Here is a 24,732-nt window from a genome sequence, read left to right as displayed (position 1 = left end):
CAGCAACTAAACACAGCATCCCTTATTATACTTCTCATTTGTATAGTTGTAAGAGAATTACTGCAAGTTAAATCTGCAACTTCCTGTAATACAAGAAAAACTCCACAGGTCGTGCAAAAAAAAAATAAAAATCGTTAATTCTCTCTTCTTTGTGCCAAATTAATTTCACCAATAAAGCTAGGCAGCCCAGAAATTGCTTTAACAGGGCTCATACTCTATATTATGCCTCCTATCTGAGCTGCCTCATTTTAGTAGAAAACCACTGAATTTTGCTATTTGCCTAACATGTATATTGGCATTCCCCTATCATTTAACGTCTCTTCCTCCAAGCAAAAATTTTTCCAAACTTCCGTCTGGTTTGAACAAAAGGTCCCAGGAAAGAAAGCAAAGTTCAATCTCCTCCCCTCCCTATCCCTGAACACAAATGTGCAACTGCCTCAATTAGAGCAGAAAGAAGTCTTCCATCTGTCTAATGATACTGTGCAAAGAAATCACACAACTGAAACTTATATACTTAACTGAGCTTTGATTTAACACTCATTAAAGTCCTAGAAATTCAGCATCTTCTCTTTCTGCATCTTCCATTAAGCTGCTCTCCTCTGAATTGCTGGAGAGAGCAGGCAAGAAACCACCTCCAATACCAAATTCTGTCATTATCACAAAAATAACTAGTTGATAGTTTTGCCATATGGACACTCACGTGGGATCCAGATGTCTTTCTTACAGAAAGTGGCACTCCTTCAAACACAATCATCTGGAAACAGATGCATTTCTTGACTCAAAAGACTTAAAAGCCAACAAGATTGTACAGTTCAACAGTCAGGTTCCTCATGCTTATCACTTCTGGATTATGAACAGTTACTTTTGATGAGTTCAGAGAGGATACTGTACCTGTCACATCCTATTTGGAAACACTCAAGAATCCAACTAATTTGTCTTTTTTGGTTTACAAATGAACGCAGCATTGATGTGTTCTCCCTACTGACAAAGGATTTTTTTCTTATTTTAATTCTATAGCAAGGAAAAAACTGCAGACATTGGTGTGAAACATTTAAATATGTCAAACTTCATCCTCTGAAGTACCTGTTCTTCTTTAGAAAGTGAGTGCTTCAGATATTTGTGAGGTTTTGTCCCAAGTGATTTGCAAGAAAACTCATCCTTTAGTTTGACAATATCCATACATTTTTGTTCCTGGCTCTTTGAACTCCAGCTCTTTGAATATGTTGCCACATTCCACTCTCACTGGAGTATTTGACAACATGAACATTAGAATGACATTGTGGATCCACCAGCAGTTACAGAATCATCTCATTTATATCCTGAAATATTACTGGACTCATACATGACATAGTGCACCTAATGTAAGAATATCCGTACTTTCCATGCTCATTCACAAGACTTCACTACTTATGTCCACAAACGCAGTTTAATTTTTGCTCCAGTTTACTATATATGTCTACAAACTGCAGAAAAAAAAAAATTCTCCACTATTGAAAATAAAAAAACAAAGGCCAAGCAAATTCAGAATTTATTCTTGCATCTCACTGACAGAGTACAATGACTTTTCCAGATCTGCTGGCTCTTGAGGGAGAATTATTTGTATAATTGGAAATATGCCCATGGGAGAGTTCCAAGAAGTTCTGCATATAAACAGAATATATAATTCTGCATTGCAGCTCCCAAAACAAAATCTGAAATGCCATCTTTGAAAAGTTACTCAGGTGGAAAGCTTTTCTATCCGTAGAAAGAAAACAATACAACTGAAACATACAAATAACATAGGCCAAATTTCAGCCTCTTTTGGAGACACAGATCCTAACAGTGGCTTACGAATTCGCATCCCACGTCTGCATCCTCAGTGAAGCATAATGTAATATGGATAAAGTAGAATAAAGATGACATAAATAGTACGAATAATCATTTCATATTAGAAGTCAAAGACATCGATTGCTTCAAAATTATTACCGAGGCACTGAACTTTCTGGACACACCTTGCAAGGCTTCTGACATGATACCCTGTGACACAAGAGTACTCTAGAAGTTAGCTTTCACTTGTTTACCAAGGTATCATGTCTAGATTCTTCACTTTAATAATTAGATAATTTATCTCTTCTCCTTCTGTAAGATAAATGACAATTGAAAGATTCTAACCTATGGCATTTCCAGAGATGTGGTGTTTATAACAAACATAAATTCTTAATCTGAATTCTCCATGGAATGCTGAGCTTGTAGCACATTAAGCAGTCCTGTTTCCAAAGGCAGAGATTTTTGCAACAGGCTTCTGTATTCCACCGCTGTTTTCACAGTCTTGCTGCCACACCTTCTGTTCTCTTCTTCAGTCTCACTTTGTCTCATGCATCCTTACATGACTCATCCAAAACAAGATCTTATGCTCTTGAAGCAAGAACCTCCTCAGTTAATAAGTATTACTTTTAATGACTGTTTCTGAGAAGAAATACAATGAAGTCCCTAGGCGTTGTTTTACAGTAAACACTAGCCCATAGCCAAACAAATTTGTTGTTGCTGAGGTATAAATACAACTTCGGACTGCTCAAATCCACTGGATTTTGAGACCTATGTCTTCAGAACTTCTACAGAACTTCTGTCAAAGAGCTTCATTACCAGTATTTCTAAAAAGATAAGATCTGCATGTAGTACTCACATCTGCTGAGGCAAAACGCGTCATAATTGTTTGCACACTTGAATAATGCCTCTTGCATGGATATTCTTGTCAACACTAAACCACAAAAGCACCTAATAAAGCCCACTCTCTTAGAAGATGGACTCTATCCAGTGTTCTTCTAAATCTCTCGTGTCGATTCTTCAAGGTCCAGTAAATGGTAAGCTCAGCCTGCAGCATCTCCTTCAGCAGAGGACTGACAGCACTACTCTTCTCTGTGCAGCTTGGTTCAGAAAGGCTGAAAGGTTCCAAATATGCTTGGAAATAGACGACAAAGCCAGACAGTAAGCCTTGTTTCTTAAGACAACAGGGTAAGAAGATAAAGTAGAAGTGAAGGGCTTATTTCTTGTGATGACTGACTGAATAACCAGTTTGGGTTCTCATCTTCTCATTGGTATTTATCAGTGTTCCCATATCTGCCACTGTTCTCTGCTTCTTGTACTTTAAAAATCTTGTACATCACCAACAGTGACTTTATAGCAAGATTTTCATTTCCACTGTGAGCTAGTTACATCCCACGTTTTCAGCCTTTCACCAAAACTCTTATTTTCATTGACATGTGACAGTCTGAACTCACGTTCTCAATTTCTGAGGGGAAAGATACCCTTTGCTACTCCCAAGTTGACTACAATAATGAGGCAGAACAATCCTGTGATGCAGGTAGGCAACTCCAGCACTGGTAAAGCTGCATCTGCAACACTGCTGTGTTATAGCCTGTTGATTTAGCTTCTTAGTCTACTGCCCGAAGCTTAGCAGTGAGTACATAAAGCTGATAGTCAAGTGGAATACTGTTTAGCCTGAGAAGGTAAGAAACTGAAATACCGATTGTCCATTCCTCTTTTAGATAGATATACAAAGATTTAGATGTGGAAAGGCATAATTAAGGTTTCATGCTCTAAAATATTTCTTTGCTCAGCAGTTTATTAGACAGAAATTTCAGAAGAATGCTCAGCATATAAAGAAAACCACAATTATAGACGAATAAAGTTGGCAAATGCAAATCTCTGAACTACTAGAAAAGCAACAAATATCAAAATGCCCAAACAATATCTGTCCTAGGAGGCGGGAAAGAAAAAAGTGTTATACTTACAATAGACAGTCTTGGGTCTCAGGGCTTTCTCTTTCTTTAATTATGAAGATGCAAGTCATCCCAAAATAAAATAAGAAAAAGAAATTAATGTGCTGCACCATAAGAAGGAAAAACCCTGTACTTCGCGAGAAGCCTTTGCAGATGAAATACATTACAGGCCAAAGTTTCCATTATCAAATAGGAAAAATTAGAGCCTCTATGATTTTCTGCAAAAGCTGGAAGTACTGACAGGAGTATACTTACAGTTAATAAAGTTTTAAGATATGATTATGGCTTGAAACACATTTCAAGGATGCCAGACAAACCCTTGAGTTCTGCGTGAATATAGCCCCTAAGTTTTCAAAAGTTGTAGTTCCAACAAAAAAAGATGAAAAAGAAAAGTCACCAGAAAAGGAAAAACAAAGTAACAAAAATCAGTTCCCCCACCATTTTGAGTGGATTTCACTAAATGTTAAGGCTAGCCAAATTCCCTGAAAGTTCATTTATATGGTAAAGAATGGGAAAAGTTACTTTCATCAGCTGAATCCAGAACAAATCACTTTTTGGCAGAACCTAAGGAAAAGAGGAACTTAAATTTCCATTTCAGAATGTGGCTAAAACTGACCATGACTCATTTTGAAAACTTTTTGGCAAATAAACACAAATTTGTCATTTACAATAATGAAACAGCAAGTGTGATCATTCTTCCAGTAAGGGAGCTGTCTGCAGTCCATGAAGCAGAGTGTTATATTTTCAGTATTCAGTGGCATGGAAGAGATGCTGCACATCAATCTGACAGTCTGATAGGAACAGAGACTGACACTATTTAATTGTTTAGTAAGTCAGATAGCTGTTCTTTAATGACAGTTACAAAAAAAGAAGTTACCTAAGTCCCAGTATCTCCTCAGATAGTGGGTGGTGCCATATGAGCTCAGCAGGATTTTATAAACTCAGAATACACAGTCTCCCTAGAAGCTACGCTGCCAAAAGTGTTTTCGTTACTTGTAATCCTACAGAGCTTTACCACAAACAGCTGCTAATACCTAACTTTTCAGGCAAGTGTAGAAAGCATTGAGCAGCAGCTCACAGTTGCTAAAGAGAATTTCTTCCAGACCATTTTAGGACAATCAACTTTGACTGCGTCTGCCCTCGGACTACTGATTTTGTTAATATTAGAAATGGAGCTCCACAACTGAAGCTAATGGGTCCATTTTACTTGTGATCCCTTCTTGAGTCTTCTTTAAAAAAGAAAAAAAAGCAAGAAGCAAAAAACCCAAAAGTATGTCAGGAATGGAGATTCTCACACATGAAGTGTGAGAACTTCATTCTCTGTTCTGGGTCATATGCTTCAAGCAAGTTGCAACAGCTGTTTTTGAGCTAAGACTATGAAAAGTTAGGGTAACTTTTGACAAAGTGCCTAACTTTGAGAAGCCAAAACTCAAAAACCGCTGGGTTTCAGGGTTCAAACCTCCCATGTGTGTTGTAATCTGTACTGGCTACTGCATAAACTGATTTTCCACATATTTCAGGTTCACAGGTTATCTTGACAAAACAGTTTCACACCCACAGTTAAGTATTATGTAAACGTAATGTAGTTGTTCCTAAATATCTACAGTCATAAAATCATATCAGGTAGATGTTTGCAGCCCATACACAGAAATTCCATTTAACTCTTCAAGCTCATACTGAGTAAATCAAGGGTTTGGGGTGTTTTTTCAGAAGAAAAGCTCTCAGTTTAAGCCTCTTTGGATCATGAAGATAAGCTGCAGAACATAAGAGCGTGCGTCTTGAGACCAAACATGCTTCTTGAGACCAACAGCAGGGCACTGTAACTGTAACTAAAACTAAGCCATGTTAATATTTCAAGTATCCAAACAAAAACACCCAATTACAATCCTTTTCCAGCATGGCTGATTTCAATGCTATACAAAAGGATAGCAAAGTTGTCTGTACATTAGGATATTCTCAACCACAGGTTCTGATGTATGACAACACAACTGGAACAAGAGGAATAGCAGAAATGAGAACACTGACATGGCAAAGACAACTAACAACTCTCTTCACAGATCTGGACATTCCGTGTTCCTAATGAGATTGCAGAGTCCTGAATGCAGATTTGTCTTCTTTTGGAACACAGCAGGCATTTCTACCCTATCTATCCCCAAATATGAAGGGAGGAACATTGAATCTTGATGAAACCACAACCACCTCCATTTGTGCTCCAAATATTGTTCACTGAAGAGGCAACACTTCCGCTGGTGCCATACCTGCAAAGGGCTGTTCAAAGCACATGGGAAAAAAACAACACTCCACACTACCATTTCTTCTCTAGTAAACCGAGTAATAAAGCTAACACATAGTTGCAAAACCAGAATAAAATATAACACGTACGACCATATTCCAGATATATGCACAATAGGTACATTTGACCTGGGGAATGCTCCCTCGAAAGGCCTAGTTTTTCACTAAGCTGTTAAAAAAAAAAAAGAAAAATAACCCAAATGCACCTTTCATGCAGTATTTCCCCACTGGTCTTACATACTTCGATGAAAGTTGCATTGAACTTCAATGAAAACCGTTAGAAAACTTATACAAGCACTGTTTCTATCCACTCTCTCCTAAGGGCTAAAAGTAACATTCCACTGTTTTTCAAAGTATATCATACAAGCCATTCCAACCTCTAAAGAGCCAAGAACCCCATGCACACGGTATGAACACTATTTTGTCTAAGTCATTTTCCACCCATCAATACCTATTCAGCAACAAAACCACAAAACCTGTCAGTATGCAAATATAGAAAGGTCACGAGGCACCTGATGTACAAAACATACAAAGCCTTGTACTGTGGCCATCCCAACCCCACAATCTTTTGTTCACCAGTACTTTGAATAGAGCTTTGGCCTCATGAATTATCAGCATCAGAAAAAATTAAGATGTCTATTCTGCTTATCACTCAAGCTCCAGTTCAAGGAGACAGAAAACATCATAGTCCTGAACTGTGAAGTCAGTGAGAAACACAAATTCCTCACACAACATGAACCCTAAATAGGTACACTATGTAGAATTTAAATATTACCTAATATCTTGTAAATTAAGCTTCAAAGACTTGAGAACTTCTATGCTTATGTTCCATACAACATAGAATGCACACAGCAAAAATTCTATCTAATTAGGTATCTGAGCATCTGTTATTTGACCAAAACAACTACTCAGAGATTTGTTTGGAAAAAATATTCTTATAAATTTGAAAGTGCAAATGGAAAAGACTTCAAATAAACAAAACCTTATCTAGTAACAAGACAGGAAGAAAGTCACTGCACTGATTAATGATTTGTTTAAAATATTTTTAATTACTTCTACTTTATGATGCAATATGTCATCAAGTAAATTTTTTTATATCCCTTGAAATCATTCACACATCAATCCAGTGAATTAAAGCATTAAGCCTGCAAATACACAAATAAGAATACAAATGAAACAAGTCAAGACTCACTTTCGTATAAGGACATAGACTCATCTTAATGTAAAAAATGACTACCCTCCAACACAGATAAAGTAATTCTACAAGGCTTTATGTACAGGCGTATTATTTTTCCAGTTTGGTAATTAAAAAAATATTCTAGGTATAAGTAAAACTTCTGTCCAATTTATAACAAATCGGCGTAGTCTGCCTAAACTGCCATGAAGAGACAGATATTTACATTTTCCCCTCCAGGAGCAAGTGATTCAGGCACCGACAGTTCAAACACTCAGACTAAGAGTCAATACAGGAAAATCATCCTAAAAATGTTTATCTCCTCAAAAGTAATATATTCCTGGAGTCTGAGAAGTGTAGCACATATTAATTAGATTTCATCAAAAACCAAAAATGGTCTTAATTCTTTGGTTATACATAGGTCACTAATAAAAATCTCTCTAGTGTCATGGAAGAAACGCATTTGATGCAATTTACCTAAAAAGCATGCTTAGATGTTTGGTAAGTGGCTTCTTTCAAAGGAACTCCACGTTCTAATACTTTTGTTTAAGAGTCAATGGTACTGACGTATAGGTGAACAAACCAAACAATGTACAGAGATGAAAAAAATGTATGCAGAAGTAACCTAGATAAATATCTTGTATACCTATCCAGAGCCTGGAATAACCAAACCACCCAGGTAACTGAAAAAAGATACAATAACAACATACACAAAGTCAGCTGAAGCACTCCCACAAATCTGTCAGCTACTCAAAATAACACACTTCACTATGAACCGCTATGGGAAACAGGCCAATGAAATTAAAATAATTTCATAGAATCATAGAATAGTTTGGGTTGGAAGGGACCTTGAAGATCATCCAGTTCCAACCCCCCTGCCATGGGCAGGGAGACCTCCCACTAGATCAGGCTGCCCAAGATCAGGCTGCTCCTCCAACCTGGCCTTGAACACTTCCAGGGATGGGGCAGCCACAGCTTCTCTGGGCAACCTGTGCCAGTGCCTCACCACTCTCACGGTGAGGAAATTCTTCCTTATGTCTAGCCTAATCCGCCATTTATAGCCATTGCCCCTCATCCCATCACTACGAGCCTTTGTAAACAAGGAGAAAAAGTTTACGCTTGTGTTTTGGAATTTTCCCAGTGACTGGCCTTCTCTTGTTGAAGGGTTGTTTCTTGTGTTTTTGAAACCTCCTCTAGTGGAGGACAAGCACAAAGTACCTTTACTTCAGTCATCTGCTTGAAGTACTAGAAGTGGCTGGTGGGTTGGCTAGCGTTGCAATTTCAGTGAAGAATTACCATCTCCTCTTCATTTTGTTATGCGGTCAGGACATCTTCAGGTATTATTTTGAGCAAGAACTCCCCTAGTAAGGAACAAACTAAGAGCTATTCACTATCAATGTCTTCCTGTATTGAAAAGGAACATAATAACGGGACTTTTATAGTTACTTCAAACTTGGTGATACAAAAACTTTATGTGGTAACTCAATGAATTCTGATCATCTTCCATCAAAATATAAAATACATCTCTGAATTAAAAGTGAGGAATTAGACATAATTGACAACAATTTGGATGTGATCTTGGAGGATCATTCCTACAGCCATGTGACTTACTAGGACTCCACACACCAGCAGTAACATTTAACTTCTAACAAGCACCCAGTTTTAAACCTGCTCCACTCTTGTTTGCTCTCAGTCTGCAGTCCTATATTAACTCAAAGTTTTATAGACATAACCTAGTGTACACTGGCTTCCCAGAGCGAAGCAGAAGGAAAACTACACATAAATTTTCTCAGAAGTAATCACTAGTTTTTCCACTTTAAACAGGAGAAACAGCAGTAATTGGACTGCTATAAAGGTTAGCCAGGGAATAAAAAGAAATGCCACAAAACCAAAAGAACCTGCATAGGCAAAAACATTTGGCAGGATGTGAAAAATACTACAGTACTGTACACCTCTGCCAGATCAACAGGGACGAGACTGAATCCTGGGGTAAAAAAAGTGGAGAAAGTGGAGCCACTGACACTCATCAGAGTCAATGACAATAAGCTGATAAGCAACCAGGTAACACAATACCATAAATCTGCCTTGAAAACCAAGGGCTGGGGAGATGCCCCTCATCTACAACTGGAAGAGAAGGGGCACACTAACACTTGAGAAAGTTGATACTGCAATTAATCTTAGTGTTCCAGGATGAATAAAAAGTAATTAAGAAACAACTAGAGGAAGCACTTTAGTCCTACAACAATATAAACAATCTGACAACAGAAATCACAAGTTACAGAGGAAACTGCAGACAATTTTTTCTCATCTTCACAGAGAATGTGGAATTTTAACCAAAAGGCAACCATTAGCCAATCAACAATCAAAAGTCCAGTCAAAAAACATTTATAAATGCCTTATCTCTAAACATATCCTCACAGAACATTGTCCACTAATTTAAGCACAACAAAACAAGCAAAGGCAGCAAACCAGGAAGATTCTATTGAGATGCTTCAAACAAAACAGAACCATAGGAGTTGGTAGTTAAGCCCTTGTAATCCTGTAAGAAATGTGAATTAACGTTACTATCAAAGTAACAGGAAAGCTAGTTTTAGTCAAAGTACAGATGATTTGTGTAGACTTATAAGACAGACCAGCACTTTTACCAACTGCATCCAAAACAGAAGTTTGTTTTCTTACACCATCTGTGATTTTATGCAGTTCAAATGTTTGATTTCACAATTAACACATATTTACCTTCACTTGTGGTTGATGGTTCAGGTCACATGCTGCACAAAACAGAGTTGTGAGACTCCCACCTCATGTTTTTCTTGGGATTTTTCAAGCAAATCACTGTTAGAGATCTATCAATGAACTAGATGAGCACCTGAAGCCATGTGAAATCAATTACTGATTTTAAAAGAATCCAAGACTTAGAATTAAATTTGCATATACACTTAATATGGAAAAAGGTTACCTTTCTGTGCTTTGCCCCACGATAGTGTGACTGAAGACTTATAGAGCTCATACATGGAACTTTACAAACCTAAAAAGATAAGTTGAGAGCACACCTTCAGTTATGCTACAGATATTCTGTAGTTGGTGAGTTATAAGAAGTGAAAATGCATCCATTCCTACAGCATAATTCTCAAGTTCTTCTCGGGCTTAAAAAGTACAATGTGGATGACATTTAGGAGAGCAGTATAACACTGAAGTGACCAGGAACCATGCAAACCAGCTCAAATGATATTTAAATACATGTTTAAATTTACCAGGTCTTACCAATCTTTTAAGAGCCTCCTCCTCCCCTCCCTTCCACCACTGTATGGATTCTTACTTTTCTAAACTTCTTCAGGCTGGAAAGCCTGCAAAAAGGGATGATCATACAGTGACAAGAAAGGCACAGAGATAAAATTATGCCCTAGAATAACTGCAACTCCATTCACTGTTAGAGCAAAGGAATCAAAAAAGCAATGGAGGAAGACATCCGCTCTTCATGAAGATTCACAGATCCCCGTCATATACTGTTACAATAACTAGTGGAAGACAACTTAGATCTATAATTATTTCTTCCCATCTTCAATTTAAAAAAGTAATTACTAATATAGGTTAATACCATCTATTCTCTTGACATTTAATCTCAAATTTTAATGCACCAGAAAAAAAAACAAAATTCACTTGCAGAATACGATTGACTAATTTAACATGTTCTGACCCAGAGTTTTAGCCTTTAAAGAGAAATGAGCCTTTACAGTCACCTACGAAAAATACCTAACAGACATTTGAAAGACTATAATTAAGAACCATTATACTGCACCTGTGACTTGCTCAAGAACAAGCAATTCACAGAATCCTAAGAGAAGTAGCTCTTCCAGAGACTGGCCAAGTTATTCTCCACATTAAAAGCTTCTCTCTCTTACAAGTTTGCTATACTATATCCAGGTTAGCTTTGCATTCCTAAGGGCATGGTCTTTAATACCTTACATGTACATTTTAGCACACAGGCTGAAAAGCCATCAAGAAATGCACTCACTTCACAATAAAATATTTTTTTTTCAGGTTCCAGTTTGCCATCTTCTGGCTTAACTTCTTCAGTCACAGCACTCATCCTGCAAAACTGGTTCACTGCACACAACAGGAAAAAAACAAATGAAACCAACTCTTGTTTAGACAGCAGTTTTCAGCCAAAAACTTGGGGCAGAAGGGATGTGTCTGCTGGGTGAATTAAGTTCATTATTTCATTTTACAGCTTGGGTTGGACGAGATCATGAAGGTTACCTAGTCCGAAACCCCTGTAGCAGGCAGGGTCATCTTCAACTGGATCATGTTGCTTGGAGCCCTATCCAACCTGACCTTGAATGTTTCCAGGGATGGGGCATCTACCACCTCTCTGGGCAACTTGGTTCCAGTATTTGACCACTCTCAGTGTAAAAAATTTCTTCTTAATATCTGGTCTAAACTTCTTTTTGTTTAGAACCATTACCCCTTGTCCTATTGTTAGAGGCCCTGCTAAAAGTTTTTTTCTCATCTTTCTTATAAAACTCCCTTTAAGTGCTGGAAGGCCAACATAACATCTCCTCAAAGTCTTCCCTTCTCCAAGCAGACAACCACAACTCTTTCAGTCTCTCTTCACCGGGGAGGTGTTCCAGGCCTTTTTTTTTTTTTTTTTTTTTTGTGGCCCTCATCTGGACCTGCTCCAACAGGTCCATATCCTAGATTAAATGCATTTCAATGCAATCCTGGAAGAAACTTCTATTTATTTTTTTTTTTTTCAATCATCAAGACACCTTTAAAGTCTTATGCCTTCCAGTAAAGGAAGATGATGATGTGATTGATAGTTGCCCTGGAGAGAAGGACTTGGAGGTGCTGGTCGATGAGAAGCTTGACATGAGCCAGCAATATGTACTCACAGCCCAGAAGGCTGTACTCACAGCCCAGAAGGCCAAATGTGTCCTGGGCTGCATCAAAAGAAGCGTGGCCAGCAGGGCAAGGGAGGCGATTCTGACCCTTTATTCCTCTCTCTTGAGACCTCATCTGAAATACTGTGTCCAGTTCTGGAACCTTCAATATAACTGTTAGAACAGGTCCAAAGGAGGGCTACAAAGATGATCAGAGGGTTGGAGCACCTCCCATGCGAGGACAGGCTGAGAGAGTTGGGCTTGTTCAGCCTGGGGAAGAGAAGGCTCAGAGATCTTATAGTGACCTTCCAGTACCTGAAAGGGGCTACAGGAAAGCTGGAGAGAGACTATTCATAAAAGCTTGTGGAGATATGACAACGGAGAAGAGGTATAAACTGGAGAGGGGCAGATTTAGACTGGACATTAGGAATACACTGGCACAGGTTGCCCAGGGAAGCTGTGTATGCTCCATCCCTGGAGGTGTTCAAGGCCAGGTTGGATGGGGCGTTGGGCAGCCTGGTCTGGTGGGCTGTCCCTGCCTATGGCAGGGGGGTTGGAACTGGATGATCTTTAAGGTCCCTTCCAACCCGAACTATACTACGATACTATGGTACTATGATTTCATTAAAGCCGTTTCACCTTTAGTTTCCAAACTGCAAATCTCTTCCTGTCATTTCCCTTTCCCGGGGTTTGAGCGGGGAGGGAGGGGAGAATTAATAGCCCAATCGCTCGGGATTAGCTCCCGAAATCGGCTGGGCTGGGGTTTAAACCCCCCCTCTGACCGCGCACATCGCCCCGCGAAGCCGAGGAAGGAACAGGCGGTACCTGCGCTGCCTCCACGCCTCTCTCCAGCTGCGGGGATGGGAGCCCAAGCCCGGTGCCGGTGCCCCAAAGCGTGGGAAGGGATTTGACAGCCCAATTGTTCGTTTTTAGCTCCCGAATAGGCTGGGCTGGGGGTTAACCCACCCACATCCCCGCTCCCGAGGAAGGCACGGGCGGTACCGCACCGGCTCCAACTGCAGAGGGGGGAGCCCGGCTCTGCTGCCGCTGCTACCGATGTGCGGGAAAGGAATCGGGAGCCCAACTGCTCGTATTTAGCTCCTGAAATTGGCTGGATTGGGGTTTAAATCGCTAACCGCGCACATCGTCCTGCGAAGCCGAGGAAGGCACGGGCGGCACCGACACTGCTTCCACGCCGCCCTCCAGCTGCGGGGCTGGGAGCCCAAGCCCGATGCCGCACCCCAAGGCGTGGGAAAGGAATTAGGAGCCCAGTTTTTTTTCAGATTTAGCTCCCGAAATCGGCTGGGCTGGGGTTTAAACCTCTCTCTGACCGCGCACATCCCCGCGAAGCGCCGAGGAAGGCACGGGCGGTGCCTCCGCACCGCTCTCCTGCTGCAGGGGTGGGAGTCAAAGACCGATGCCGCGCCCCAAGGCGTGGGAAAGGAATTAGGAGCCCAGTTTCTCGGGTTTAGCTCCGGAAATTGGCTGGATTAGGGTTTAAACCGCGCACATCCCCGCGAAGCCGAGGAAGGCACGGGTGGCACCTACGCTGCCTCCACGCCGCTCTCCAGCTGCGGGGATGGGACCTCAAGCCCGGAGCCGTGGGAAAGGAATTAGGTGCCCAATTGCTCGGTTTAGCTCCCGAAATTGGCTGGGCTGGGGTTTAAACCCACCGTCTCCAGCTTGGAGGGGTGTGAGCCCGGCTCTGCTGCCGCCCCAAGGCGTGGGAAAGGAACTGGGAGCCCAATCGCTCGGATTGAGCTCCGGAAAGTGGCTGGATGGGGGTTTAACCCGCGCACATCATCCCCGCTCCCACCGCCCCGCGACGCCGCGGAAGGCACGGGCGGTACCTGCGCTGGCTCCGCGCCGCCCTCCACCTGCAGCACTGAGAGCCTCAAAGCCTGCGGCTGCCGAGCTCCAAACCCGCAAACCACCACCGCACCCCCCAAACCCATTATCCAATAGGCACGAAGCCGCCCGGCTCCTCCAATGGCAGCGCAGCCCCTCTCCCTCGGGCGCCCCCTGGCGGCGCGGAGGGCGCACACGCGGGTCCCGCGGGCGGGAGAGGGACCCCGAGGCAGTGCGGGGCCGGGGGTAGGCGCGGCTTCCAAGCTCTGGGAAAAGGGCAAGAAACACGTTGGGCAACGGGTTTAATTTAAATGCAAATATTTATTTTAAAATGTCTTAACTCTGCGCTTCCGACCGGGATTAAATGTAAAATATAATTTAAGAAATACACTTGAAAGTTCCTTCTAAAAGCAGGCTGAGGAAACGTTAAAAAAAAAAACCAAAAAACAAAAAAAGCACAAAGAAAAATTAACAGAAAAGTGCACTGGTTTTAACAGAATTCCAAAATATAAACCCCACATTTAACCGCTTGTTTTTAATTAGCCAGCTAGCAATTACCTGGACTCTATAATAGATGTGTATAAGCAGCACGGTGGGTACGGGTTAGGTTACGGGTTACCAAAAGGAACTACCTTAATGCATTTTTATTTCTGCAGGAGCTGCTGCATTGATCACCTGAGCAGCTGGTGGGGTTGGAGCTGTGTCTGCCCACCACCAGCCTGCCAAAATGCTTCAGCTGTCAACGGAGCCAGTGCGTGTGCCCAGATCGCGTGCCCAAATGCACGCGTTACACACACAAATCAGCACGTTTTCGATTAATGCTAGGGTGGTTGCGGTGTCTTCTCCAGAAATGTGCCCCTAATTTGGGGAATCGTGCAATACCAGCTAACCCAAAGCTGTTGGTAGGTCTCAACATCTTGTTCTCCACTGTGTGTGGAGGGCCAGGAATGGCACTTTTAATTCCGGACTGTCAGGGGAGTTTGCTGGTAGATCATACCTTCTTTCAAGATGAATGATCATTATTTGTACTGGTATTTTTCATGGACGTTTCTATAACAGCCAGAGGCTTTTACATGGAGTCACGTTAAAATCCTTGATAATTCTTTGTGGTTCTAAAACCTCCAACTGAAAACACTGCACCGTACACGTTGTTTAATGCTTCCATACCCTTTGCATTCTAAAAAATTTACATATTAAAAGTGCAATTGCACAATGAAAGAATAAACACATGTAGAAAAAAATGAGAGAAGGAAAAAAGGGGTAAATGAATTCTTTGATTTTTTTTGAAAGGGACTAGGTCTAAACACAAAAGGATTTGGCAGTACGTGTACTGGCAGAGCTAAGCTGCTGGTGGTAGCTCAGAGTTTCTTGGCTGTACAGCCTCCTGAAGAGAGGATGATGTTTTACCAGCAAAGTGTCTTTTCTTTCTGGTTTAGGAGTACAGCTGTAATTAGTGAGTACCTTGGTGTGATTAAGGGGGGGGGGGGGGGGGAAAGGGGAGATGGGGGATTGCACTTCTGCCTAGCATTGTTCTTATGGCAAAACTTTTGAAGTACGCCTAAAGTGCAAATAAAGCTACAGGTGCAGAAGACAGAAAGAGTGGAGGCCAGAATGTACCATCCTATAAAATCACAAAGGTAGAAAAGCTAGAGGAAGAAAAAGGAAGGGTTTTTGATGGCCACAACTGCCTTTAAGGAATAAAGTGTTCTTTGGTTTTGTTAAGTAGCTCAGGACAGGGGAAGAGGTGAGAGAAAGGACCTTTTCAAAAGAGGGAGGGTTATTGACCATATAGAGGAAGAATCATTTTGGCTATGATAATAATAGAAAGAAAATGGAATACTATTACTGAGAACTGAGATAACTTTCGCCCCTTTGAAGTTTTGTCTTAGAAAGTCAATGTGTTAGAAAAAAAACATAACAGTTGATGCCTGCCTTTCCTTATCTCACAGTTTAAATGAACAAAGGATACATGTGGTCCAAAAGTGTTTTTTGGTTTTTTTCTTAAAAAAGAAGAGACAAAGAGATTCAGAAGGGAAAGCAGTGGGGTAAGGAAGGGATAGACCAAAGTGTGACCTAAGAAGAGGCACAACAGTGGTATAATTCCTGTTACACCCTCCTGTGCAAAATGAGGAGCTCTAGACCAGAACTTCACCTGATTCTTTAAACAAAACCTTTTGATTATTTAGTACAATTACTGAGACTAGCTAAGCAGCTAGTGTTCTCTCTGTTACCCTCTGCCATGTTTTTATTTAGTCATTGGAATTCCATAATTCTACCAATATAAATGTGAAATTGAAAGTTTTGCCTGTTGTGCAGCTGTCTTGGAGCCATGTTACTTCAATGAAATGCTGAGAAACTTCCAACTGCACACTTAAGAACACCCGCTGCGTGGCTGAACTGTAATGACCAGCAGCAAGAGGGCCGATGCAGATGCTGAATTTGCCAGAGTTTTGAAGATTAGCCCCAGGAAAGGAGGAGGAGCACTTCGTGCCTCCTACAATAATGTTTTCAGTCTGATTGAGAAACACAATTCAGCACTGAATTACCTGAATCTTTCTTTTCAGGAAATTATTTTCAGCCTGAATAGTTACAAATTCGGTTCTCAAGGAAAAAAAAAATCAGAGAGTAATTAGCAGTGCGTGGAGAATTAATGCTGTAGTCACAGAATAATTGCACCTTGACAGCAATATATCAATCAAGGTGATATTTTTCCTCCCCAAAATTTTTCTTAATAATCCTTATCTACTTATCTACTTATTCTCCAAACCTCCACCCAAAGAAAGTCTTTGCCTAAGCACAGGCAGGTGCTTGGATCTCCATATGTCTGGGTTTTTTTTTTTAAGTACTTTGTGGTTTCAGTATATTTTTCAGCCTGTCACTGATGATTTTGTTCATGAGAATTTCTGATAGCATGATAGGAAATGTATTTATAATGACAAGCACATATGCCACATGTATTTAAACACAACAAAGATATATTTGTCAGTGGTAGTGTCTATGAAGATAAGCTACTGGCAGCTGTCTTATATTGTCTCCTTCAGCTAGTAAGAACCTTGTGACTACAACCTGAGCACGGCCACTTGCAGAATCTCCTTGCTCACTATGCATGCTGCAGAATTTTGCTTCAGTTGCAACATATGATTTAATGTAGGACTTCGCAAGACTTAAAAGAGAGGAAGAAACTCTAGGGAGAAAACTCCTTTTTCTAGCGAGAAATTTTCTACAACCTGGTTTAGATTTAGCGGTTTTGTCTCAATGTAATCAGAAAAGTCTTTACACTTTGAATGTTTACACTAAGACAGCAGAGAGAAAGAGAGGAAGAGAGCAGGAAGGTAAGAAAAACAGAACAGCTCTATACCTGCATCATTCTGAGGTTGGATTTTCTAGTTAAATGACACTCTAATGAAAGGAAATGAGTATATTAACTTCTTTCCCACTACCTAAAGCAATGTATGTAATCATAGGTAGGGGAAATGGCGTCTTTTAATTATTGCAATTAAAACATCTTGCACTGTTATGACAAATCCATGGCTTTTCTGAAATAACTGCAGTGGTGAGGATGTCCTACTTAAGTTCCAATAGGGTTTCAACAAAATGAGTTAAGAAACGTTTCTAGGTGGCAGAAGCTGACCTTATCCCACAGAATATTCCTTGCCTCAGGCTTGTTGCTCCCCATTTAAGTATTTCAAGCACCAGGAATTTCCAGAGGAATTGCACATGCCCTGTCAATCTCAACACTGTATCAAAGGGTCAGCACCTGAAGTCTTACTGACCTGGCTGATGCACAAACATCAGACCTCCCTGTGCTGTCCAGAGGAGACTCAGTTCTAAGGATTTTAAGACTACATAACTGTAGTTAAGACTACATGTAGTTTAAGACTACATCACTGTGAAGGGTGACTAAAACATAGAGATATACTTCACATTACCGTATTACAGTCAAGGAAGTCAGTCTTTCCTACAGAGAATTTATGTACAGTTCCTTGACCTTTCATGTCATGAGTTAAATCTCTAAATTGAGGACCAACTGAAAGCAGCTTACTCCTTGTACACCACTGCCCTCACTTCAGACTTTCAAAATAAAGCTCTACTTTTGTATCTAAAGAGTCTAAATTGAATATAAATCATTAATAGTGTTATCTACAGTAGAGGGCTGCCCCGGATTCAGCCACCACTTTACTGCATGCGAATAAACCTTAAAGGCAGCAGGAAAACCCACCGTTTTTGTTGTAAAAGTTTACCTCTAGCTCAAATCAGGTTGGTTTTCAGGTAAAAATAGTGGCTTACAATGGTGTACTTCAGTTGGACTAGCATTTGTATGACGCTCAGTAGCTGCTCACTGATAGCTAAAATCAAGTAAACAAAAGACCTTAATTGGAAGCTTTAGCATTGATAATAGTCTCAGCTTTCTGTGGACTGAGTAACATCTTGGAAGATGACGTTACCATCATCTATCTATCAGAACTGCTCACTTCCCATATCAAAAACTGCTCACTTCCCATATCAAAAAATACCCTCCCTGAACACTGGAATTCATGAGTTCATTCCGTCTCAGCCTCTGGAGAGTTTGTGACTGAAGAAGTTTGTATACTATCATCTGTCAGGTGTTAGAGGCATGCACCAGAAAAAGAAAATCGTTGCCTTTAGCCTGAATGCTCTAAGTTCATATCACGCTAGAGAAGGATTTTTTTATTGTTGTTACAATAAATGCATTGTGAGGCTCCTAACAAAGACCTTAGGGCTGCGCTTGAGGGATACAAATGCCAGCTTATCATGGATAAAAGCTAAGCACCTGCGACTGAAAACATCTTTAACCTTGCTTCTCAGTATTACTTTTCAAAATAATACCAAAGCAAGAACAACCACTAAGAAAATGGAAATATTTAAAACAGCCACTGTGCCTTTCATGCTATTTACTTATCAGTGTCAGGGGATCATTAATGTCTGCATATGAAAAGGTTTTAAAAGATTAAATCAGTGGCAATTTAATAGGGTACAGTGCAATGTCAGATTTCAGTCCAGACTCAATCCAGGGCACCTCTTGTGTGCACAGCATAAAGGAATGAGATGAGTGACTTAAAAGCAGAAAGCAAGAAATTCTTTTTTTTTTTTTAGTCTTTACTCCCTCTGTTCTTTCTAAATGGTTCAATATATGAAGTACTTAAAAGGAACTGATCTTTTTTTACTATCAACAGGGGTTAATGATTGTCCAAAAAGAGGATAAACTGCCAATCTTTTTAAAAGCACAGCTCTTAAGAGACTGCTATATGTGTGTGATAACTTAGACTAGGAAGACTTCCACTAATACCACATTTTTTCATGTGAGATCTTGAATAACAACTCGGCCACAAATTAAGTGGGTCAAATTCAAACATGATGTACAGGATAAGTGTGAGTTACCATGGGTTTTTTGTTGGATTCAGACTTTATGGAACAATTTAGAAGCAAAGCTGACTGCATTTACACGTGGTGGAGTCAGAAAGTGACAATTCATTTTGAGGCACACATTCATCCATCCTCCTAGAAGAAGGCCATTACATCTCTTAGGTTAGATTAGATTCTCTTACACGCAGAAGCTTCATCTACCTTTATAATATCAATTGAGTAAAATGTTACTGGTTTTGTTGGGAATGTGAGAAGAATCATCCCAACTGAAAGAAACCAGGAAAGCCTTAGAGTAGATGTAGCTATGTCAACAAAATAGCCTTCATTCAGTGATGGAGAGATTTGTAGAGAACTTTTGCTGCTAGTATAACTTGCTTTCACACCAGAAAAAGAAATCTGGCTAGTATAGTTCTCCCACTGTAGTCATGTGAGGAAATATTTCTAAGTGCAGAAAAGGCATTCAGTGGCACACTTCTCTGTAGTGTCACACCTGATGTGACCATTTACATCTGTGCAAAATGACACCTACATGTCCAGATGAGGATAATAGTGTTTTACAGTCATATTGCATCAATATAAATGATGAGAGAAGGTGCAAGGTAATTTGACACAAGGCCCAGGTACTCTTATTCAGAGGGGTGTGACAGTGGGTCCAAGCACAGCAAGGAATGAAATGAGCAGCTTTTCAGCAGCTGTGATGGTGTGTCCTCCGCTTGTCACAGTAATCTATTTCCACATTACCCTGCTTCCACACTATCCCGTTTCTGCCAGGCGGCTGCGCAAGGAGATGGACTGCAGAATATTATAGGGTTCATAGCATAATCCTACAGCAGAGTGTCTGGCACCAGGACATAAGCAGTGCCACTGCTACATGCCAAGAAAAGGACTATGAGAGCAACTCCGTGAAAGTCTATAAGAACTGTTGCTTTTATTTTTTTAGATGATGATAAAGCAGAGGTTGTACAGTGCCACTTATCTGTGGTGGTCTCACTCTATGGGAGTAACCAGTTTGCTTGGACGGAAGTACTTTTGCAGCTGGGCATGAATTTATGTCATGTGAACAGTGGTGTGCCAGAAAGCAGTGAAAATTCCAGCATTGATGTCTCACTTCAGAAGTGGGCCTGATGTTGCACTGCTCTGGCCAGAGTATTAAGGCAAGGATATCAAGACTGTCTGAAACAAAAGGCAGCACATACAAAAAAGGGAGCTGATTTATACCAGACACTAAAAAGGAGGATATTATCATTGCCTGGGTATGGTCGGCTCGACCATGGCAGATTTAACTTGAGCTACAGTAAGATATTGCCCCTCTTTACTATCTATTCTTGCCTTTCTGCTGGGAATACTGCCTTCAGCAGGACAGTCATCAAAACTCTCAACCATTTCAGTGTGAAGTGCAGTGTTTGAGATCAAACCACTGTTCATAAGCACTTAACTGACATGCAGAGAATGTATATCTTTACATCTGCCAACTCTAATGTACAGGCAGTAACTACTATCAGAAAAGGCAGACAGTCTTGGAGAAGAGCAGACTCCCAGGTGCAGAACCATTCCCCTACCTGAAAACTACAATTATTCCACATATTTATAGCATTTTGGAGAAGTTTATGCCACTTCTCTGGCATGTATACCCATGCCCTCAGCGATGAATAGATAAAGAAATGAAGACATTATAATTATTTATAACAATTTGAAAAAGAAAACATTCATTATAGAACTTCTTTCAGAAAGCACATATACATCTAAGCTTTTTTTAAATGATGTGGATTTTGTATAGGTTGATATAGAGCTGAAATAGTGCAACTTTAAAACAAAATTTAGTGCAGCAGTCCAACTACAACAACAAAAACCAAAACAGAAGTTGTAGATCTATTTCTTTCTTGTGGAAATACATTACTCTCTGGGTTCAAAGGAAAGCATACAGATCTGTTTTCAAAAGCACCGAAGTGCAGCAAAGTGCTTTTGAAAGGTATACATCCTTTAGTTAGTTCTCATTGAGATTAAGATTTTCTTTTGGGAATGAAACTAGGATGCTTTTGAAAACAGCAACATACCTAATCTCAGTGTGGGGTTTGGTTTTGACCTCAAGTGACAATGTCTAACAAGCTGCTATCAGTCAAAGAGACACTATCAAATAAAAAAGTGCATTTCCTTTGTTAATGTTACAAGTAACAATAAGGAAAATAATTGGAGAAATGTTTTCTTCTCAAGTACATTTAACACCATTTTGTAACTCATTTATAGAAGTGGAAAACATCCCATCATTCAGTCTTTCAAACAGTAACATGAAAGGGTGATGGCTTTAGAATGGAAAAACATGGATACCAAAACATTACTATTACCAAGGAAATTTGGGAAGAACTTCACTTCGGAGTAAGATAATTTCTAATGCATTTTATGAAAGTAGTTAATGCTAATCTTTTAAATTAAGAAGTTATGCTGGGAAGCCCTTGCCTGTTGCCATCAATTTAATGTTGAGATAAAGGAATAGCTAATGCTTCTTATTAGAGTAACAAATACTCCTAGGGTAAACGGGCCACACTGAAGACCATAAACATTTTCTCCTTGCACAGAGGCATCACATCAGCTTGAGAAAAACAAATAGAACCAAGTCAGAAAACAGAAGTAGCTAGACCTTGGTAATGAACTGTAGTCAAAAGAGGAAAGATAAAGACAAATAAGCAGGTATACCTGTGCAGTGAGTAATTATTTTTCTGCGCCTGAGGTTTTATCTTTCTCTCTTTCTTTCCAAAAATCACAGTGGGGGTGGGTGAGGGGAGTAAGGGGGTTGTGTGTCTGTGCCTGGCTTTTCTCACACACAGATGCACACACAAAGATATGCACATGCACACGCGCACACACACACACACACACTCTTTCAAAATCTTCCACTGGCTTTTAATTTTGGCAACTCCTTTAACCCAACTGGAAGAGAACTTACAACTTCTTGCTTTTAACATTATAAATATTCCAAACGTTATAAAATCTATTGTAAAAATGTACATTCAGTGGTTTTATGAGGCACAGGACCTGCTAATGTATTTTCAGGGAAGCTCGTGTATACTCTATTCTGTCCACTGTTGGGCAATGGTGGAGAATCCAGGGGCTCACGCTTGATTGCTGGAACCAAGCAGGGGTTTTTAAATTCACATGGCATTTTAAAAACCTCGTTATTCTGCTCTTTCTCCTCTCCTGGGCTGGGGCTGTAAAAGTGCCCAAAGCATGCCATGTGTGGCAGGTCAGGCATGCTTTCCAAACACCCAGAAGAGTTCTGAGGGCAAAACGGGGCCACCTCCTTGCTACGTGAACTCTTGCAAGATTTGTTCAGGTTTAGGTTGTTGGGATGATTTGCTACGATGCATTGCCAGTTATGTGGCGTGTAAAGGCAGTGCCTTGGCTTCTGACAAAGTGAGGCTGGCTCACAGAAGTCCGGTTCTGTTTTGAGGTGCACTCTATTTGGATAGGTAAACACCTGCTTTCTCACTGAGGCATTCTCATCCAGCCAGGCTCGGTTTTGGGACGTCAGGTAGTTATCAGCAATGTTTTCTGAATCAGAATCATATTCTGTTTTGATAGGCATCTCCAAAGGAAAGGCTGCATCATAGAGAGATTCTGAGGATATTATCGGTCTCTGCAGTTTCAGATGGTCTGTTGCATAGTTCTCCGCACAATGCTGTTGCACACCTGAGTAAGACTGGCAGCTTTCTGTGCTCCCCCAGTGGGAAGGGCAAGTTGATGGTAAATTTAAGAAACTTTGGTCTCTGTTGTAGAATGATCCAGCTCTCCTGTTTGAATATGTGTTCATCCGCTGGCTCATAGAACAAGAGCTTGAGTTTCTTAAAGTCCAGCTACTGTTTGTGGTGCAGTTGTTTTGAATTCCTAAAACTGATGTGTTAGAACTAAGAGGTTCTTCTTGCATGAAACACTCACCGTTTGTATGAGGCTCAAACTTCACTTTTACATTATCTTGTTCATTTTTTACTGCTGTCCAGTTAAGATGCTTCCAATGGCCCAGAGTTTCAATGGCACTGTTATAGGAAAGTCCATCCAGGTTTCCTTTCAAACCAGCAAAACTGCTTGGTATCTTCAGTTGTTCATCTTCTTCCCTTTCAATAACAGTAGAAAAAAACAGTCAGAGATTTCTAAATGGATGCTTTCTGGGATAAAAATGGACCGGCTCGACACACATTGCAAACAAGACTTTGTCCTTGACTTAATATGGGGCTCTCATGCTCTTGTGTATATAACCTTTGCATTTGTTCGACAGAAAAAAAGAAGTATCCATGCATCTGGTTGTCAATGTATGTGTGCAGAGCTAACTTTCTGTGGCACTGCCGTTTAAAATCTGACATGCATTAACTCTTCCATTTCAGCACACAGTTCTCAAAGACTTTAAATATTGTAGTACAGTATGGTAACTAGCTTACAGTTTTTTTCTTCCCTTAAAATACATCTAAATAATGTTCGTGTGCAGAAAAATCTGGAAAGAAAACGCAAGGAGTATCTTAAATGAGACGTGTTAACAAGAAATTATTTGGATGCATAAGAACTTCCTGATCAAAGTGAATTGAGGGAGAACTATGGGGGTCTTTTGAGAATGCAGTTATCTGAGAGGAAATAAAATCTCTTAATTAAGTGTCCAGAATAGTCACAGATGTTTGTCTTGAGTGTAGGTTTGTTTTACGTATCTAACTTAAACCATGTTGGTTTTCATTTTCAAAGGTGGCCAGTGAATTAATTTTCCACGATCTCTAGCTGAAGTACTCAACCTTAGTGAAGAACTCTGTAAACAAAAGTTGCCTGAGCATTTCCCTGCCCAACACAGCAACGTTCAGAATGTGAGTCCAAATCTCCAAGTTCAGGATTTGTCTGGAATATGCTAACATGCTGATTCCTAGCCAGTCAGGATCAGTGCTAAGACACCATTCTCGTCCTTTTCAAACAAGAAGTGGACATCTCAATAAGAAAAGGAGCACAAAAACCTGGTGAGTAGTAATGGTTTTAGAAAGCTTTTTCTTAACTTATAAGAATATAAGAACTTTTTCCTCGCATATGGACTCAATGTGCAAATATAGGATTTTCCAGTAGAGGGAGTCCATGTGGTTACAAAGAGAGTGTCCTGCTGTAATAAATGTACACCATGAAAGGAGTATATTTTCTCTTTTTCTTTTCATGAATATTAAATATTTGCAGCCCTCTGCCAAATATTTTTGTCATTGCTATTGATAGTCTTGAGGTGCAAAAGGTATGATACAAGTTTGCTGAGGAATTAGCTTTTCAGGAAATAGTTTAATTGGGAAACGATGGACTGAACAAAATGTAATAGTCACAAAGGCTTAGACCCCAAATGAAGAATATTATGGTGAAATAGTAACTAGTGAAAATTCTCTGAAGTAAT

At 40.3% G+C, this 24,732-nt stretch overlaps 2 protein-coding genes across 2 annotated transcripts in view; both read right to left on the bottom strand.

Moving 5' to 3' along the window:
* LOC128851151 (uncharacterized) overlaps positions 1-14,865 on the bottom strand; it is a 35,596-nt gene extending 20,731 nt beyond the window's left edge. Inside the window, exons 1-5 of the mRNA XM_054057869.1 lie at positions 14,832-14,865; positions 13,952-14,215; positions 11,237-11,328; positions 10,181-10,249; positions 3,771-3,804 (exon numbers count right to left, since the gene is read on the bottom strand). Of these exons, the coding sequence (XP_053913844.1) occupies positions 3,771-3,804; positions 10,181-10,249; positions 11,237-11,328; positions 13,952-14,215; positions 14,832-14,865 (493 nt within the window). The remainder of the gene's footprint in view (positions 1-3,770; positions 3,805-10,180; positions 10,250-11,236; positions 11,329-13,951; positions 14,216-14,831) is intronic.
* Positions 14,320-24,732, bottom strand: part of AHRR (aryl hydrocarbon receptor repressor) — a 91,875-nt gene continuing 81,462 nt past the window's right edge. Inside the window, exon 11 of the mRNA XM_054060601.1 lies at positions 14,320-23,440. Within this exon, the coding sequence (XP_053916576.1) occupies positions 22,321-23,440 (1,120 nt within the window). The 3' untranslated portion in view covers positions 14,320-22,320. The remainder of the gene's footprint in view (positions 23,441-24,732) is intronic.

The sequence above is a fragment of the Cuculus canorus genome, chromosome 2 (genome assembly GCF_017976375.1).
Source record: "Cuculus canorus isolate bCucCan1 chromosome 2, bCucCan1.pri, whole genome shotgun sequence".
Taxonomy (NCBI): Eukaryota; Metazoa; Chordata; class Aves; order Cuculiformes; family Cuculidae; genus Cuculus; species Cuculus canorus.
Note: the sequence above shows the minus strand (reverse complement) of the source record. Positions and strands in the feature narration are given on the sequence as shown.